General features: G+C 38.9%; 1 protein-coding gene across 4 annotated transcripts in view; it reads left to right on the top strand.

The window, feature by feature from the left end:
* The window catches only part of gtf2ird1 (GTF2I repeat domain containing 1), a 45140-nt gene extending 26049 nt beyond the window's left edge, over window positions 1-19091 (top strand). For 3 of the 4 annotated variants that reach the window (XM_055941826.1, XM_055941824.1, XM_055941828.1), the window contains 12 exons: window positions 2093-2170; window positions 2446-2629; window positions 3200-3261; window positions 7331-7396; window positions 10925-11192; window positions 11351-11379; window positions 11538-11585; window positions 16070-16147; window positions 16414-16606; window positions 16824-16861; window positions 16976-17085; window positions 17629-19091. In XM_055941826.1, coding sequence (XP_055797801.1) covers window positions 2093-2170; window positions 2446-2629; window positions 3200-3261; window positions 7331-7396; window positions 10925-11192; window positions 11351-11379; window positions 11538-11585; window positions 16070-16147; window positions 16414-16606; window positions 16824-16861; window positions 16976-17085; window positions 17629-17697 — 1223 coding nt within the window. In that variant the 3' untranslated portion in view covers window positions 17698-19091. The remainder of the gene's footprint in view (window positions 1-2092; window positions 2171-2445; window positions 2630-3199; window positions 3262-7330; window positions 7397-10924; window positions 11193-11350; window positions 11380-11537; window positions 11586-16069; window positions 16148-16413; window positions 16607-16823; window positions 16862-16975; window positions 17086-17628) is intronic. The other variant, XM_055941827.1, reaches the window with a different exon arrangement.
* The last annotated feature ends 299 nt before the right edge of the window (window positions 19092-19390 follow it).

The raw sequence follows: 19390 nt of genomic DNA, 5'->3' as shown, positions 1-19390 counted from the left end.
CAAGCCTATCAACTCCAGAGATTAGGCTGGTGTAACCAATGTGAAATGGCTAGCTAGTTAGCGGGCTGCGTGCTAATAGCGTTTCGATCGGTGACGTCACTCGCTCTGAGACCTTGAAGTAGTTGTTCCCCTTGCTCTGCTCTGCTTTTGTGGAGCGATGGGTAACGATGCTTCGAGTGTGGCTGTTGTCGATGTATCCCTGGTTCGAGCCCAGATAGGAGCGAGGAGAGGGACGGAAGCTATACTGTTACACTGGCAATACTAAAGTGCCTATAAGAACATCCAATAGTCAAAGGTATATGAAATTCAAATGGTATAGAGAGAAATAATCCTATAATTCCTATAATAACTACAACCTAAAACCTCTTACCTGGGAATATTGAAGACTCATGTTAAAAGGAACCACCAGCTTTCATATGTTCTGAGCAAGGAACTTAAACGTTAGCTTTTTTACATGGCACATATTGCACTTTTACTTTCTTCTCCAACACTTTGTTTTTGCATTATTTAAACCAAATGTAACATGTTTCATTATTTATTTGAGACTAAATTGATTTTATTGATGTATTATATTAAGTTAAAATAAGTGTTCATTCAGTATTGTTGTAATTGTCATTATTACAAATATATATATATATATATATATATATATATATATAAAAATCAGCCGATTAATCGGTATCGGCTTTTTTGGTCCTCCAATAATCGGTATCGGCGTTGAAAAATCATAATCGGTCGACCTCTAGCTGAAATAAAAGATCCCAGAAATGTTCCATGCACACCAAAAGCTTATTTCTCTAAAATGTTGCGCACAAATTTGTTTACTTCCCTGTTAGTGAGCATTTGTCCTTTGTAAAGATAATTCATCTACCTGACAGGTGTGGCATTACAAGAAGCTGATTAAACAGCATAATCCAAAACAGCAACACAATGCCACAGATATCTCAAGTTTTGAAGGAGCGTGCAATTGCCATGCTGACTGCAGGAATGTCCACCAGAGCTTTCGCCAGAGAATTTAATGTTAATTTCTCTACCATAAGCCACCTCCAACCTTGTTTTAGAGAATTTGGCAGTACATCCAACCGGCCTCACAACCGCAGACCAAGTGTAACCACGCCAAACCAGGATCTCCACATCCGGCTTCTTCACCTGCAGGATCATCTGAGTCCAGCCACTCGGACAGCTGATGAAACTGGGTTTGCAATACGGAAGAATTTCTGCACAAACTGTCAGAAACCGTCTCAGGGAAGCTCATATGCGTGCTTGTCGTACTCACCAGGGTCTTAACCAACTTAATTGGGCAAATGCTCACATTCGATGGCACTGGCACACTGGTAAAGTATGCTCTTCACACGGAATCCTGGTTTCAAAGATACCGGGCAGATGGCAGACAGCGTGTATGGTGTTGTGTGGGCGAGTTGTTTGCTGATGTCAACATTGTGAACAGAGTGCCCCATGGTGGCAGTTGGGTTATGGTATGGGCAGACATAAGCTACGGACAACGAACACAATTGCATTTTGTCAATGGCAATTTGAATGCACAGATATACCGTGACGAGATCCTGAGGCCTATTGTTCCACTGCCATCACCTCATGTTTCATCATGATAATGCACGGCCCCATGTCGCCAGTATCTGTACACAATTCCTGAAAGCAGAAAATGTCCCAGTTCTTCCATGGCCTGCATACTCACCAGACATGTCATCCATTGAGCATGTTTGGGATGCTTTGTACCAACGTGTATGATAGCGTGTTCCACAGGCCACAATCAACAGCCTGAACAACTCTATGTGAAGGAAATGTGTCACGCTGCATGAGGATAATGGTGGTCACACCAAATACTGACTGTTTTTTTGATCCACGCTCCTACTTTAAAAAAAAAAAGGGTATCTGTGACCAACAGATATTCTCAGTCATGTGTTTATATTTTTGTTCAGTGTAAATGCCTCATTAGCTTAGTTAAACTGTTTTCACTTTCAGGACCCATTGTTGATTCAGACTGTTTCAGACACATTCACTAATCGTGTTCTTTCTTTCAGCTCTGAATAAAACCCACTTAAACATTTCTCTTCATTTTCATTTTTCTTGACAGGAAATATCGCTGAGGACATAGGTGAAATGATCCTCCAGCTTCGGAGGCAAGTGGAAAGCATATTCAGCACTAAGTATGGTAAGTTATCCAATGCACTTACTTGCACGCTCAATGTTCAGACTGGCCAAGCAAGAGAAACTGAATCAAGCATTAAATCATAAATTACACAGACTTAATCAACCGTTTCTACACATCCACGTTATTTTCTAGCCTTTTTAAGAAAGCAATGTTTCTCCTAAAAATCTATTTGACTATCAGGGGAATAGTTAAGTACTGAGCAGCATAGTCTTTTGCATAGAATAATTCACCTGTATTCCTCTCTCCATTTTCCATCCCACCCTTTCTTTCTGTAGCCGAGGCGCTTGGACTACTTGAACCTGCGAAGGTGCCCTACTCCAAGTTTCAGATGTACCCAGAGGAGCTGTGTGTCACAGGGCTACCGGAGGGTGTGGCTTTCCGCAGACCCAACTGTTTCGGAGCGGCCAAGCTGCGCAAGATCCTGGCCGTTGGCAGTCAGATTCAGTTTGTCATCAAAAGGTCAGAGATCATACATTGTCACATAGGGGAAAGAACCTCCGCAAGTCAATCAAGGAGTGCATCCCAATAATCTCTCCTTTCTCCGGAAGCTTGCACTTGTCCACGTCCCTTCATTGATCATTGATTTGAAGGGAATGGACTGGTATATGGAAACCCTTAAGCCAATGCCTACACCAATCCAATGCTTTTAAATTTGTGGGGAGTAGTGAACGAGTGTGCACTTCAGGAGGAATCATTGTGACGCGCACATGGTCTTGGTCACGTTCCAGGCTGACTACATTGCTGACATTGTATTACATCAACCAAAGGTTGCGTCATCAACTACGCAGTCGGCATCAGACTGCTATATAATATGATGTGGTTAACTGATATGTTCAACACCTGTCCAGGCGTTGTGAGATATGGAAGGCATCTAAAGTGTAGTCAGCCTGGAACATGGCCCTAGTCTGTGAATTGTTGTTGTATGAAGAGGATATAGGTGAAACGTTGTATATGTTGGTGCAGGAATAAAGGACAACAGGTTACTCTTTATGATGTTCTAACCATGTTTTGTTGTGGTTTCCTATCCAGGCCAGAACTTTTAACGGATCAAGTCAAGCTAGAGACGCCTCCTTTCCCGGCCTGTGATTCAGGTGAGTACATCTTCATTCTAAATGCCAGCTGATTTAATAAGTATATCACATTATTTACCTTTAAAAATAGTACGTTTACAAACTAAATTAGTTAAATGTCAGTTCATTCCTGAATTGACTGAGTGTAAATGAGCCAAGCCCTCCTATTTGATTTGATAAGGATATATTTTAGTCCTAATTTGGACTAATCTTCCAAGAGTCCTTAAACGTTAAAATACAATTTATAATACGAATACATATTTCACATGTAACACACTGTTACAAACAAACATAATACACTGACATATTGACCCGATTAATACTCTAACAGTCTGAAATTATAGATTGATTCCTTCATCTACCATAGTCCTGCACAACCTTTCAATTTATTATATTTAAATGGTTCTAAAGTATTGTTTGAATTTATATATCGAAAGGTTTCTGGTTTGCTCAGATAAAAAATTATACAATTTCTTTATTGCTCTGAATCGCAATGTTATTTAGCCTATTTCTCTCTTCTGTCTGTATAACACATAGATGTTGGACAATCTATTCTTAGTATTTACTAAGATAAGCATGTTTTTTCAATTATCTTGTTGATAGATGACCAACCAAGAGCATTGTGCATGACTACAACAGAAGAACCATATCTCCAACTTAAAACAATCATTGCTGCTTTGTTCTGTGCGATCTGCAGCCTCCTAATTTGACTTGCTGTTGCATTTCCTCAGACCACAGAACAGTAGTTCACCTGACTCCCAATTAATGCTTGAGTTGTTTGCTTAAGAATCTTTCCCGGTAAATATTTAGCTATCCTTCTGATCATGCATGCATGCATATTTTTTTTCACATAGATGAGTTATGTAAGACGACGATGGTAAACAGTTGTCTAGCTGCACCCCTAGTAGTTTGGTTTCTGACACTTCCTCAATTTTTACTCCCCCCATACTTAATTCTATCCCATGCTGTGCTGGCCTTTTCCTGGTGGAACAGACCAACATAACCTTGGTTTTCAAAACAAGTTTGTTCTGGCAAACCCACTCCCTGATATTTCCCAGATCTACTTGTAAAGCTTGCTGTACCTGTTGAACCAATTGTCTTGCTGTATAAATTGTAGCATCAAATATAGTAGCTTGAGTTTCAGATAAGGCATAAGGAAGTTAAGAAGGGGCCCAAGGCAGCTGCCCTGCGTTATTCCACAGTTTAAAGCATGAGTGGAAGAAAACGACCCATTGATATAGGTGGACTGTTTCCTGTCAGTTAGATATGACTGTACCCAATTCAATGCTGCCTCCTTCAACCCATAATGCAATAATTTTGTCTAAATTATTTCATGAGCCACTAAATCAAATGCTGCACAAAAATCTAAAAATAGTAAATCGACAAACCTGCCATTATCCATAGCATTGAGCCACTGGTCAGTCATGTCAACCAATGCAATGGTAGTGGAATGGTTTTTGCGATAAGCATGCTGATTGGCTGTAATCAGATCATTCTTTTCCATATACTCACATATTTGTCTACTCAAAATACCCTCCATAATCTTACTGAGGGAAGGGAGTAGACTGATTGGTTGTCTATTGGCAGGAGTAATGGGTTCTTTGCTGTCTTTTCGGGATTGGACACAGTTTAGCATGCTTCTATACATTTGGAAATGTCCCCTTTTCCAGTGACCAATTAAATATGTAGCATGGTAAGAAAAGTATGTGAACGCTTTGGAAATACCTGGATTTCTGCATAAATTGGTCATGAAATTTGATCTGAACTTCATCTATGTCACAACAATAGACAAACACAGTCTGCTTAAACTAATAACACACAAACAATGATACGTTTTCATGTCTTTATTGAACACACTGTGTAAACATTCACAGTGCAGGGTGGGAAAAGTATGTGAACACTTGGATTTAATAACTGGTTGACCCTACTTTGGCAGCAATAACCTGAACCAAACGTTTTCTGTAGTTGCGGACCAGACCTGCACAACGGTCAGGAAGAATTTTGGACCATTCCTTTTTACAAAACTGTTTCAGTTCAGCAATATTCTTGGGATGTCTGGTGTGAATGGTTTGAGGACAGGACTCTGGCTGGGCCACTCCAGTAGGAAAAATGTATTGTGTTGAAGCCATTCTGTTGTTGATTTATTTCTGTGTTTTGCGTCGTTGTCCTGTTGCATCACCCAATTTCTGTTGAGCTTAAATTGGCAGACAGATAGCCTTACATTCTACTACAAAATGTCTTCATAAACATGGGAATTCATTTTTCCGTCAACGATAGCAAGCTGTCCAGGCCTTGAGGCATCAAAGCAGCCCCAAACCATGATGCTCCCTCCACCATACTTTACAGTTGGGATGCGATATTGATGTTGGTGTGCTGTACCTTTTTTCTCCACACATAGTGTTGTGTGTTCCTTGCAAACAACTCAACTGTAGTTTCATCTGTCCACAGAATATTTTCCCAGTAGAGCTATGGAACATCCAGGTGCACTTTTGAAAACTTCAGATGTGCAGCAATGTTTTTTTGGACAGCAGTGGCTTCATCTGTGGTGTCCTCCCATGAACACCATTCTTGTTTAGTGTTTTACGTATCGTAGACTTGTCAACAGAGATGTTAGCATGTTCCAGAGATTTCTCTAAGTCTTTAGCTGACACTCTAGGATTCTTCTTAACATCCTTGAGCGTTCTGTGCTGTGCTCTTGCAGTCATCTTTGCAGGACGGCCACTCCTAGGGAGAGTAGCAACAGTGCTGAACTTTCTCCATTTATAGACAATTTGTCTTACCGTGGACGGATGAACATCAAGGCTTTTAGAGATACTTTTGTAACCCTTTCCAGATTTATGCAAGTCAACAATTCTTAGGTCTTCTGAAATCTCTTTTGTTCAAGGCATGGTTCACATCAGGTAATGGTTCTTGTGAATAGCAAACTCAAATTTTGTGAGTGTTTTTTATAGGGCAAGGCAGCTCTATCCAACATCTCCAATCTCGTCTCATTGATTGGACTCCAGGTTAGCTGACTGACTCCAATTAGCTTTTGGAGAAGTCATTAGCCTAGGGGTTCACATAATTTTTCCAACCTACACTGTGAATGTTTAAATGGTGTATTCAATATCAACAAGAAAAATACAATCATTTGTGTGTTATTAGTTTAAGCACACTATTTTTGTTTATTGTTGTGACTGAGATGAAGATCAGATCAAATTTGATAACCAATTTAAGCATATATCCAGGTAATTACAAAGGGTTCACATACTTTTTCTTGCCACTGTATTTCAGTGGAGCTGCAATCTGGGGAGCAGCATAGTGAAGTAAAAAATGTATTTACCATTGGGTAATGGCTTCAATAGGTTTAACAACTCCTTTACTTACAGCATTTGTAGATTAAAATTGCATTTCTTTTGCTCAAAACATGATCATCAATCTATTGGACAATAGCTTGTTTGGAAGAATGGGCGTTTACATTATCGCTCAGTAAATACATTTCTAAAGAAAAATCTGCAAAATGATTGGCAATGTCAGCTGGTTTTGTTATTGTTCTCCAATCAATCTCCACACTAGATGGGTATGATGAGATAGATGTACCAAGTAAGCCCTTAACTGTATTCTATCCCTTTTTTAAATCATTTTTACAATCAATATAACCATTTTTGTAAAATACAGTGTTCTTCTTACGATTTAATTTAGCTGCCTAATTACATAGTGTTCTATAATTCTGTTAATCAATTTCTAGTTTAGATTTGGCTGCTAAGACTTTTGCCATATTTCTTTGAGAAAATGCCTCACCCAGTTCCTCATCAATCCATGGAGATGGACGAGCCCCAACAGTACTCTTTCTTACTGGGGTATGATGGTCCATTACCCCAGTGAGCAAATCTTCAAGCAACCCTTAGCCTACAAATGTTGAGCGCATAGAATTACAATTTACTCAGTAATTAAATATTATTAACGCTGTAATTAATTAGAATTAACTGGTAATTCCACGGTTGATCCAGTGGTTAGGATCCATATTTTTCAATGTGGCTTTTAGATAGGTCTGGTGAACTGGATGTATTCACTGCAAGTTTAGACAACTCTGCTGATATTTTTTCCGCAGACCTCGACTCCAAAGATGCTTTGACAGAAGATGCAGGAGCCGATTCGAAGAGACCAGGGTTCTCAGGTAATAGGGAGACCAAATACTTGAGCCAATATCAGTAGAGTACTTTGCCCTCCTATACTTTGAGCAATACATAGTCGAGTACTTATGGAGTCCTGGTTAGGATTTGTTTTTCCCTTTGCTTGTTCACTTAAAGAGAAGAGAAGTGCTATTTATATGCTGCAATTCAGCTTCAAGCTATCTATAGAAGATACAGAAATGTTTATGTGGGATGTGTTGCTGTATATATTCAGAGCCATATGCCTGTAATGTTTAGAAAATATCTTATGTCAGGTGTTATTGAAGTGTTGTGGTTGCAGGTTTCCTTGGCACATCTAAAGCCTTTTCTTTTGGGGTGTTGCTGTAGGCCACCAAGTGCTAACAGTCAGTATCTAAATAATATGTGTGAAATGCTTAATAGCGTATGTGATGTAAACTGGGAGGTCTACTTTCTTGGGGACCTGAATATTGACTGGTTTTCAGAAGTAGGGATGACCAGGGATGCTCTCTTGATAAGTGTGCGAATTAGACCATTTTCTGTCCTATTAAGCATTCAAAATGTAACAAGTACTTTTGGGTGTCAGAGAAAATGTATAGAGTAAAAAGTACTTCATTTTCTTTAGGAATGTAGTGAAGTAAAAGTTGTCAAAAATATAAATAGTAAAGTACAGATACCTGAAAAAACTACTTAAGTAAAACTACTTGAACGTTCTACTTAAGTACTTTATACCACTGCTAAAGCTGTATCTGTACCCATTGGATAGAGTGATCACAATATTGTGGCTATATCCAGGAAAGCCAAAGTTACAAAAGCTGGGCCTAAAATAGTGTAAAAGATTTTGCAGTCACTGTTATGTGGATGATGTAAAGAATATTTGTTGGTCTGATGTGATTAATAAGGAGCATCCAGATGCTGGACTTGATGAATTTATAAAATTGCTTCTTCCAATTATTGATAAACATGTACCTGTTAAGAAACTGACTGTTAGAACTGTTAAGGCTTCGTGGATTGATGAGGAATTGAAAAACTGTAGGAGTGGCTAAAAAGTCTGGCTGCACATCTGACTTACTTACTGCAAATTGAGAAATTATATGTCTAAACTCAACAAAAAGAAGAAGAAACTGTATTATGAAGCCAAGATCAATGATATAAACAATGATGGGAAAAAACTTGAGTACTTGAAATAAAATTATGGTCAGAAAGACAAATTCAACTCCATCTTTTATCGAATCAGATGGCTTTTTTTTTAATCACAAAACCATTTGATGTTGCCATTGGCAAAGTGGGCAAACCTAGGCAGGAAATGCCAACAATGAACAGTGAGCCATTGTGTTCATGCATACAAAAACTAATAATGAAAGAAAATCATTGCAAGTTTGATTTTTGAAAAGTTAGTGTGGAGAGGTGGGGAAATTATTGTTAACGATCAATAATGACAAACCTCCTGGCATTGGCAACTTAGATGGAAAGCTACTGAGGATGGTAGCTGACTCTATAGCCACTCCTATGTCTTATTTTTAATCTGAGCCAAGAGGAAAGTATTTGTCCTCAGGCCTGGAGGGAAGCCAAAGTAATTCCACTACCCAAGAGTGGTAAAGCGGCCTTTACTGGTTCTAACAGCAGACCTATAAGCTTGCTGCCAGCTCTTAGCAAACTGTTAGAAATAATTGTGTTTGACCAAATACAATGATATTTCTCTGTAAACAAATTAATGCATGCTTATAGAGAAGGGCACCCAACATGTACTGCACTGACCAATGACTGATGATTGGTTGAAATAAATTGATAAGAAGATTGTGGGAGCTGTACTGTTAGATTTCAGTGCAGCCTTTGATATTATTGACCATAATCTGTTGTTGAAAAAATGTATGTGTTATGGCTTTTCAACCTCTGCCATATTGTGGATTCAGAGCTATCTATCTAATAGAATTCAAAGGATTTTATTTAATGGAAGCTTCTATAATGTCAAACATGTAAAGTGTGGTGTACCGCAGGGCAGTTCTCCAGGCCCTCTACTATTTTCTATTTCTACCAATGACCTGCCACTGGCATTAAACACAGCATGTGTGTCCATGTATGCTGATGATTAAACATATACGCATCAGCAACCACAGCTAATGAAGTCACTGAAACCCTTAACAAAGAGTGGCAGTCTGTTTTGTAATGGGTGACCAGTAATAAACTAAAACTTAGAGCATTGTATTTGATACAGATCATTCTCTAAGTTCTAGACCTCAGCTGAATCTGGCAATGAATGGTGTGACTTTTGAACAAGTTGAGGAGACTAAATTACTTGGCGTTACCTTAGATTGTAAACTGTCATGGCCAAAACATATAGAAAAAATATACACAAAATACATGCACATTTGTGGCCTGCTGGAGGTCATTTTGCAGGGCTCTGGCAGTGCTCCTCCTTGCACAAAGGCGGAGGTAGCGGTCCTGCTGCTGGGTTGTTGCCCTCCTACGGCCTCCTCCACGTCTCCTGATGTACTGGCCTGTCTCCTGGTAGCGCCTCCATGCTCTGGACACTACGCTGACAGACACAGCAAACCTTCTTGCCACAGCTCGCATTGATGTGCCATCCTGGATGAGCTGCACTACCTGAGCCACTTGTGTGGGTTGTAGACTCCGTCTCATGCTAGCACTAGAGTGAAAGCACCGCCAGCATTCAAAAGTGACCTAAACATCAGCCAGGAAGCATAGGAACTGAGAAGTGGTCTGTGGTCATCACCTGCAGAACCACTCCTTTATTGGGGGTGTCTTGCTAATTTCCTATAATTTCCACCTGTTGTCTATTCCATTTGCACAACAGCATGTGAAATTTATTGTCAATCAGTGTTGCTTCCTAAGTGGACAGTTTTGATTTCACAGAAGTGTGATTGACTTGGAGTTACATTGTGTTGTTTAAGTGTTCCCTTTATTTTTTTGAGCAGTGTATATAAATATCATATAAAAAGCAAGTTCTGCAGGCTCTAGTTTTGTCTTATCTTGATTATTGCCCAGTCTTATGGTCGAGTGCAGCAAGGAAAGACCTAGTTAAGCTGCAGCTGGCCCAGAACAGAGCAGCACATCTTGCTGTTCATTGTAATCAGATGGGTGATATTAATACTATGCATTGCAATCTCTCTTGCCTAAGAGTTGAGGAGAGACTGACTGCATCACTTCTTCTTTTTATAAGAAACATTAATGTGTTACTCAAATGAACAGCAAACCTGCTTTAAAAAAAACTGATAAAGCAACACCTCACGGCTCAACGCCTCTCCCCTATTTGACCTAGAGAGTTTGTGTGTATGTATTGATATGTAGGCTATGTATGCCTTTTTAAATACATGTTTTAATTGATGTAGTTCTGTCCTTGCACTGTTCTTGTCTATTAATGTTCTATATTATGTCATGTTTCATGTTTTGTGTGGACCCCAGGAAGAGTAGCTGCTGCTATTGCAACAGCTAATGGGGATCCTAATAAAATACCAAAAGCTGAAAATGTGTATATTATGAAATAAATTAAACTTATCCATTCATCTGATATAGTCATGTGGTTCTGTTAACAGATAGCTTAGAGGCTAAGCTGTCCAGGATCGACCTTGCCAACACCCTGAGAGAGCAGGTACAGGACCTGTTCAACAGGAAGTATGGGGAGGCACTTGGCATAAAATACCCGGTCCAGGTGCCTTACAAGAGGATCAAGAGCAACCCGGGCTCGGTGATCATCGAGGGCCTGCCCCCTGGCATCCCTTTCAGGAAACCATGTACCTTTGGCTCGCAAAACCTGGAAAGGATCTTGGCGGTGGCTGACAAGATCCGCTTCACCATCACCAGGTGGGTAGTTCTCCTTCACCTTTTCATGGGATTGTGAAAATAAGGCATACGGCAGGGCTACTCAACTACCGACCCTCAGTGGACAACATACTGCTACTTTTCTTTTCTCCCTGGTAGTTGGTTTACTGATGTTAAGATTCCATCTTTGTCTCTTGCAGACCTTTCCAAGGACTCATCCCTAAACCAGGTAACACTGTATTTATGGCATATTCAATTCATATTTATGAATTTCCAATTAAAGAGCATGATTGGATAGGAAATATCCTGTGTCAGGCCCAACTGTTTGTTTTATATTACTAGTGTAGTAATAATATAAAAGTGACATTAAATTTGTCTCCCTCTTAGCACCTCGTCGGATCACTTTATTGAAGAAGGCCTACGCCTCAATAAGTGGTGAGCATTCTAATTGTGTTGCCTGTTTATTTTGATGCTGTGTTACGTTTTGTTACGTTCCCCAGCAAGAAAACCAAAAATGTCACTCAAACAGAAGGATCTGACCAACAACCAAAACTGAACAGGTGGGGTTTTAGGAGGGGTTCTGAAAGATACTCATGGGGATGTCCACTAAAAGTTGACTAGCAACAACAACTAGAACTTAAGACAGCCACCATGAGCACCCACTAAATTTGCCCAAGAAGAGGCAAACAAAATATAATCCACTCCAAACTTAAATACAGGAAGCAAATCAAAAAGATGGCACAAAACAAAATCAGATAAAGGATTGTTTGTCTAGAAATCAAAAACCGAAGTGCCAACTAAAGGTGTTAACCCTCCGCATCGATCAAGACAACTAGAGTTCTGGGGCAGCCACTCTTAAATAGCACCTGGGCCAGCACAGGTGAAACACCTTCCCACTAACCAGATGGCAATCTGCACAGGTGTAACACATACTGACCAATGATGTGACACCAATCGATGTGCCCTATGTGCTAACGAGCTGTACGTGCTAAAGTCCAACCCCAAAACATAAATGGAAAAACCAAAGCCTGTAACAGCTGTAAGAATACTTGGTTTGAAACTGTCATGATTTCATCCATTAAATAGGAGCATGCAGATGCCCAGAGCAAGCAAAATAAAGTATACAGTGCACTTATCACCACATACATGTATATACACATATATTGCATTTGGATTACAGATACAGTGTTAATTTGATTAGTTCTGACATTCTTGATTTCTTGTTTCTAGTTTTTGATTATTTATTATTTGTGTAGTTGTTTGACATTTGCTGCACTGTTAGGCGCTAGTTGCATAAGTATGCACACCCTTAAGTCAATACTTTGTAGAATCACCTTAGGCAGCGATTACAGCTGTGAGTCTTTTTGAATAAGTCTCTAAGACCTTTCCACAACTGGATTGTGCAACATTTGCCGATGTTATTATTTAAAAAATTCTTCAAGCTCTGTCAAATTGGTTGTGGATCATTGCTAGACAACCATTTTCAAGTCTTGCCATAGATTTTCAAGTAGATTTACAGTATCAGTCAAAAGTTTGGACACACCTACTCATTCAAGGGTTTTTCTTTTACTATTTTCTACATTGTAGAATAGTAGTGAAGACATCAAAACTATATGAAATAACACATATGGAATCATGTAGTAACCTAAAAAATATTTTATATTTGAGATTCTTCAAAGTAGCCACCCTTTGCATTGATAACAGCTTTGCACACTCTTGGCATTCTCTCAACCAGCTTCATGAGGAATGCTTTTCAAACAGTCTTGAAGAAGTTCCCACATATGCTGAGCACTTGTTGGCTGCTTTTCCTTCACTCTGCGGTCCAACTCATCCCAAACCATCTCAATTGGGTTGAGGTTGGATGATTGTGGAGGTCGGGTCATCTCATGCAGCACTCCATCACTTTCTTAATAGCCCTTACACAGCCTGGAGGTGTGTTTAGGGTCATTGTCCTATTGAAAAACAAATGATAGTCCCACTAAGCGCAAACCAGATGGGATGCTGTATCGCTGCAGAGTGCTGTGGTAGCCATGCTGGTTAAGTGTGCCTTGAATTCTAAATAAATCACAGTTAGTGTCACCAGCAATGTATCCCCACACACTCACACCTCCTCTATGCTTCATGGTGGGAACCACATATGCGGAGATCATCCGTTCACCTACTATGTGTCTCACAAAGACTCGGCGGTTGGAAGCAAAAATCTCAAATTTGGACTCGTCAGACCAAAAGACAGATTTCCACCGGTCTAATGTCCATTGCTCGTGTTTCTTGGCCCAAGCAAGTCTCTTCTTATTATTGGTGTCCTCTAGTAGTGGTTTCTTTGCAGCAATTCTACCATTAAGATCTGATTCACGCAGTCTCCTCTGAACAGTTGATGTTAAGATGTGTCTGTTACTTGAACTCTGTGAAGCATTTATTTGGGCTGCAATCTGAGGTGCAGTTAACTCAAATAAACTTATCCTCTGCAGCATTGGAAACTCTGGGTCTTCCTTTCCTGTGGCGGTCCTCATGACAGACAGTTTCATCATACCGTTTGATTGTTTTTGCAACAGCGCTTGAAGAAACTTTCAAAGTTCTTGAAATTTTTTGTATTGACTGACCTTCATGTCTTCAAGTAATTATGGACTGTCGTTTCTCTTTGTTTATTTGAGCTGGACTTGGTCTTTTACCAAATAGAGCTATCATATGTATACCACCCCTACCTTGTCACAACACAACTGATTAGATCAAACGCATTAAGAAGGAAAGAAATTACACAAATTAACGTTTAAGGCACACCTGTTAATTGAAATGCATTCCAGGTGACTACCTCATGAAGCTGGTTGAGAGAATGCCAAGAGTGTGCAAAGCTGTCATCGAGGCAAGGGGTGGCTACTTTGAAGAATCTCAAATATAAAATATATTTTAATTTGTTTAACACTTATTTGGTTACTACATGATTCCATATGTGTTATTTCATGGTTTTGATGTCTTCACTATTATTCTACAATGTAGAAAATAGTAAAAATAAAGAAAAACTCTTTAATGAGTAGGTGTGTCCAAACTTTTGACTGGTACTGTAAGTCAAAACTGTAAGTTGGCCACTCAGGAACATTCACTGTCTTCTTGGTAAGCAACTCCAGTGTAGATTTGGCCTTGTGTTTTAGGTTATTGTCCTGCTGAAAGGTGAATTAATCTCCCAGTGTCTGGTGGAAAGTAGACTGAACCTGGTTTTCCCCTAGGATTTTGCCTGTGCTTAGCTTTGTTCCGTTTCTTTTTTCCCCTGAAAAAACTCCCTAGTCCTTTACGATTACAAGCATACCCATAACATGATGCAGCCACAACTATGCTTGAAAATATGGAGAGTGGTTCTCAGTAATGTGTTGTACTGGATTTTCCACGAACGTAACACTTTCGATTCAGGACAAAAAGTGAATGTTGTTGCTTTGCCACATTATTTGCAGTATTACTTTATTGCATTGTTGCAAACAGGATGCATGTTTTGGAATATTTGTATTTTGTACAGGCTTTCTTCTTTTTACTCTGTCAATTAGGTTAGTATTGTGGAGTAACTACAATGTTGTTGATCCATCCTCAGTTTTATCATATCATAGCCATTAAACTTTGTAACTGTTTTAAAGTCCCCGTTGGCCTCATGGTGAAATCCCTGAGCGGTTTCCTTCCTCTCCGGCAACAGAGTTGGGAAGGACACCTGTATTTCTGTACTGACTGGGTGTATTGATACACCATCCAAAGTGTATCACCATGCTCAAAGGGATATTCAATGTCTGCTTTTTAAATTTTTACCCATCTAGCAATAGCTGCCCTTCTTAGCACGGCATTGGAAAACCTCCCTGGACTTTGTGGTTGAATCTGTGTTTGAAATTCACTGCTCGACTCCGGGACCTTACAGATAATTGTATGTGTGGGGTACAGAGATGAGGTAGTCATTCAAGAATCATGTTAAACACTATTTTTTGCACACAGAGTGAGTCCATGCAACTTATTATGTGACTTGTTAGGCAAATGTTTACTCCTGAACTTATTTAGGCTTGCCATAACAAGGGGGTTGAATACTTACTGACTCAAGACATTTCAGCTATCAGTGGTGGAAAAAGTACCGAATTGTTATACTTGAGTAAAAGTAAAGGTACCTTAATAGAAAATGAATTGAGTAAAAGTGAAAATCACACAGTAAAATACTAGCTGAGTAAAAGTCTAAAAGTATTTGGTTTTAAATATACCTAAGTATCAAAAGTAATTGGAATTGCTCAAATATACTTACGAATCAAAAGTAAAAGTACAAGTATAAATCATTTCACATTCCTTATATTAAGCAAACCAGACGGCATGATTTTCTTGTTATTTTAATTTACGGATAGCCAGGGGCACAGTCCATACTCAGACATTAATCCTTTGTGTTTAGTGAGTCCGCCAGATGAGAGGCTGTAGGGTTGACCATGGATGTTCTCTTGATAAGTGTGTGAATTGGACCATTTTCTTGTCCTGATAAGCATTCTAAATTAAACAACTACTTTTGGATGTAAGGGAAAATGTATGGAGTAAAAAGTACTTCATTTTCTTTAGAAATGATGGGGAGTAAAAGTTGTCTAAAGTATAAAAAGTAAATCACAGATACCCAAACAAACTACTTAAGTAGTACTTTAAAGTATTTTTACTAAAGTATTTTACACCACTGTCAGCTATTCATTTTTAATTAATTAGTAAAACAATTGAAAACATCATTCCACTTTGACATTATGGGGTATTATGTTTAGGCCAATGCCCAAAAATCTAAATTGAATCCATTGTAAACTAGGCTGTAACACAACAAAATGTGGAAAAAGTCAAGGAGTGTAAAATCATTTCTGAAGGCACTGTAACATCTGATAAACTGTCCCCACCAATTCTGTTTGACTCCTCTCCTCCTGAACCGACAGATGACGAGGACGTCAACCGCATGGGGGAGAAAGTGATCCTCCGCGAGCAAGTGAAAGAACTCTTCAACCAGAAATATGGTCAGTGTATATCCTCCATTTGTACAGTTTGCTTTATCTATATAAACCTTACTAAAAAAATGGAGTTAAAGTATTAACTTCTAGTGATTTATTCCCAAAGGGGTAAATCCCAATTTACACAAGTTAAATATTCACTTAGTCTCCCATTGACATCAATGCAATGCAATGTAATGCAATGCAATGCAATGCAATGCACACTTAGTTAAAATTCTAACTTATTGGGAGTTAAAATCTGCCCCAAACTGACTGAATAGCTTTATGTTCAGGTGACGCTCTGGGCCTGGACCGCTCCGTCATAGTCCCATACAAGCTGATCCGTGCCAGTCCCGACTCTGTTGAAGTTATTGGCCTTCCGGATGATATTCCCTTCCGAAATCCCAACACTTACGACATAGTCCGCCTGGAAAAGATCCTTCAAGCCCGAGATGATATCACCATCAACATCAAGAGCCAGCTTCAGTGAGTGTCTTTGTCAGTGTAATAATTGTATGAGTCTGGAGTTTGTAGAAATATCCTAGATTTTGTATTAAAAGCCTGAAATGTGAAAGAAGGACATGAAAGAACTGTGCGAGTTGAAATTTTTGTAGAAAGACTCACTCTTGGGCAAAAGCCAGGCTCCCTTCTCTGTCTATCTACAGAACTGAAATTCATATTTAATACATTTTCTATTCTACAGGCCTTTTGCGGAAATATGCACCCAAACATGTAACACAGGTAAGGATTGTTATAACAGTAGCCAATTTCTTCTTTGTTTTAAGTAATGCCGTCCATAAGGACACGTGCTTTAGAAGTATGTTCAAAATGGTTGTGTTGTTTTTGTGGTTTAAGAAGGGAAAGAGGTTTCTACCAATCGACGCAAGCGCAAAAGAGTCCTGGAGAGCAGCCGAGTGTCCTTACCCTCCGAGTCAGGGGTATCAACCAATCAGATTCCAGTGATGGTACGTGGTACTAATAAAGCTATTATATAATAGTTTGTTGTACAGTATTTAGTGGTTATTGTAGCCTGGCGGGTAGGAGCGTTGGGCCAGTAACCGAAAGGTTGCTGGATCGAATCTCCGAGCTGATAAAGGTATAAATCTGTCGTTCTGCCCCTGAGCAAGGCAGTTAACCGACTGTTCCCCGGGCGCCGAAGACGTGGATGTCGATTAAGTCAACCCTCCATACCTCTCTGATTCAGGGGGATTGTGTTAAATGTGGACACATTTCAGTTGAATGCATTCATTTGTACAACTGACTAGGTGTCCCCCTTTCCCTTTCATTATCAAAAATACATAACGGAAATGCTCTGATTTGATACTTTGATACAGTTGAATTTATTTATACATTCATATTATACTTGTAGGTATTAAAGAAATTTGTAAAAGGCACTAATATGGTTGTGTAATTGATGGGCCATCATTTGCTTCTGCAACGGCATAACTGATCTCCCTCATGCTCTCTCTAATTTATCCTCCTTTTGCTTTGTCTCCGTCTACTTTTAGCAATGGCCCATGTACATGGTGGACTACAGTGGAGTGAATGGGCAAGTCCCTGGGAAGGTGAAATACTAGAAGAGAAGAAAACAGATACTCTGCTACAGGAAGAGGATATAATGAGAGGACTTTATCAAACCAATACTTATAATCACATCGCCAAGTTTCAGCTTTGCCCGAGTGCTGTTGCTTAAAAACTTTACTGACTGAAAATATAGGTTTGGATATGTTTTTAAATGGTGGCTTGGGTGGAAATGTGAGGAGGAACAATTGAATCTGTGCATAATTTGTTGCAAGATAAGTGCTTTCTTTGATTTTGTTTCCTTCACTGATTTATAAACACTAGATGACAGGCAGGGAGTGCTGCTTTGAAGCCACTGCGCCTCCATTTTATTACTCCCCCACCATTGTAAAAAATATTTTGGAAGCTATATAAATGCATTTATTAATGTCTGCATTCATTCTTGCCATGCTTATTCTATTATAGACAACTTAATGCATACTTTTAAATTATATTATGTGCGCTAAACAAAATACAGAAAGACATTGTTACTGTCCCCACTACAACAACAAAATAAATACTTAAATACATGTACTTTTGTCCTTGAAACATTTTAATTTAAATACTGAATACCAATGAAGGACTGCTTCTTCTGAGGAGTGCCAATATGGCCGATTTGTGGCTTCAAAGCCTCTCATTGGCCAATACATAGCATCAGAAATCTAGTGTTTATATACAGTTGTTCATCCCCACAAGCCCTGATGGTACTTTTTTGATACACCTTTTTCAAAATACTCTACAAAAGAAAAGTGATTCCAACCGACTGGGGTTATGTTATGGCACTAAGCTTATGGAATTTACAATCATTGAAGTATTCACCATTTTAGGTTATTTTTGTCTGATCTATCATAAACTTTTGTTATGGGGTGTAACTACAGCACAAATGTCTTGGATCAATCTGGCTTTACAACATTTGTATGATTTATTTATTTATTTATTTTGAAGATTAAAAACAAAGATCATGTGCAGGGATGTAAATTACAATGTTCAGTAATAAGTACTGAATCACATGTCTCTACAACACTAACTACTACTGTATGTAACTCAAAGTATATCAACTGAAATATGTTCGCCTTCAGGTGTACGTACCGGTATACTCCGTGGTAGGAATAACCCAAGGTGATAGCACTATATCTAAGACAAATTTTCATATTTTGTTAAACTCCTCATGGCTTTTCTTTAGCTGAGTACTTGTACGTGGAGTTGAGATTTTCTCAGCTAGGCTTTTATGTTTGTAGCACATCTGTGCTAAGTAAAATATCTCTTCAAGTCAACATGAATGTAACGTGTGTTAAAGAAAGAATGGTCTGTGTTATCCTGTAACAGCTATCTCTGGATTCACCAGTATTTATATGCTGTACCTTAATGCCATTTAGGCCTTTGAAATAAAATGTGTTGCCTTGCACTTTTATAGGACTGCAGTGACTTTGTGTGTGTTGAATTAAAGTATTTTTAAAAAATCTATAGAATGTTTAAACCTACTACTTTCGTATTATTATAGTAGGTTTAGACATTTCTTCAGAATGTCATGGTATCATGGAGCAATGAAGAGTATATCATCATTGAGGTTTGAAAGGACAACAGTTATTAAGACTACTCCAGTGCCGTTAAAAACATAATTTGTTTTATATATATTTCCACACTGAGGTTGAAATAATACTGTGAAATTATGATAATGCACTTTTAGTGTTAAGCGCTGTTTGAAAAGAC

Source organism: Salvelinus fontinalis, chromosome 13 (assembly GCF_029448725.1).
Source record: "Salvelinus fontinalis isolate EN_2023a chromosome 13, ASM2944872v1, whole genome shotgun sequence".
Lineage (NCBI taxonomy): Eukaryota > Metazoa > Chordata > Actinopteri > Salmoniformes > Salmonidae > Salvelinus > Salvelinus fontinalis.
This window is presented reverse-complemented; position numbering and strand designations above follow the sequence as displayed.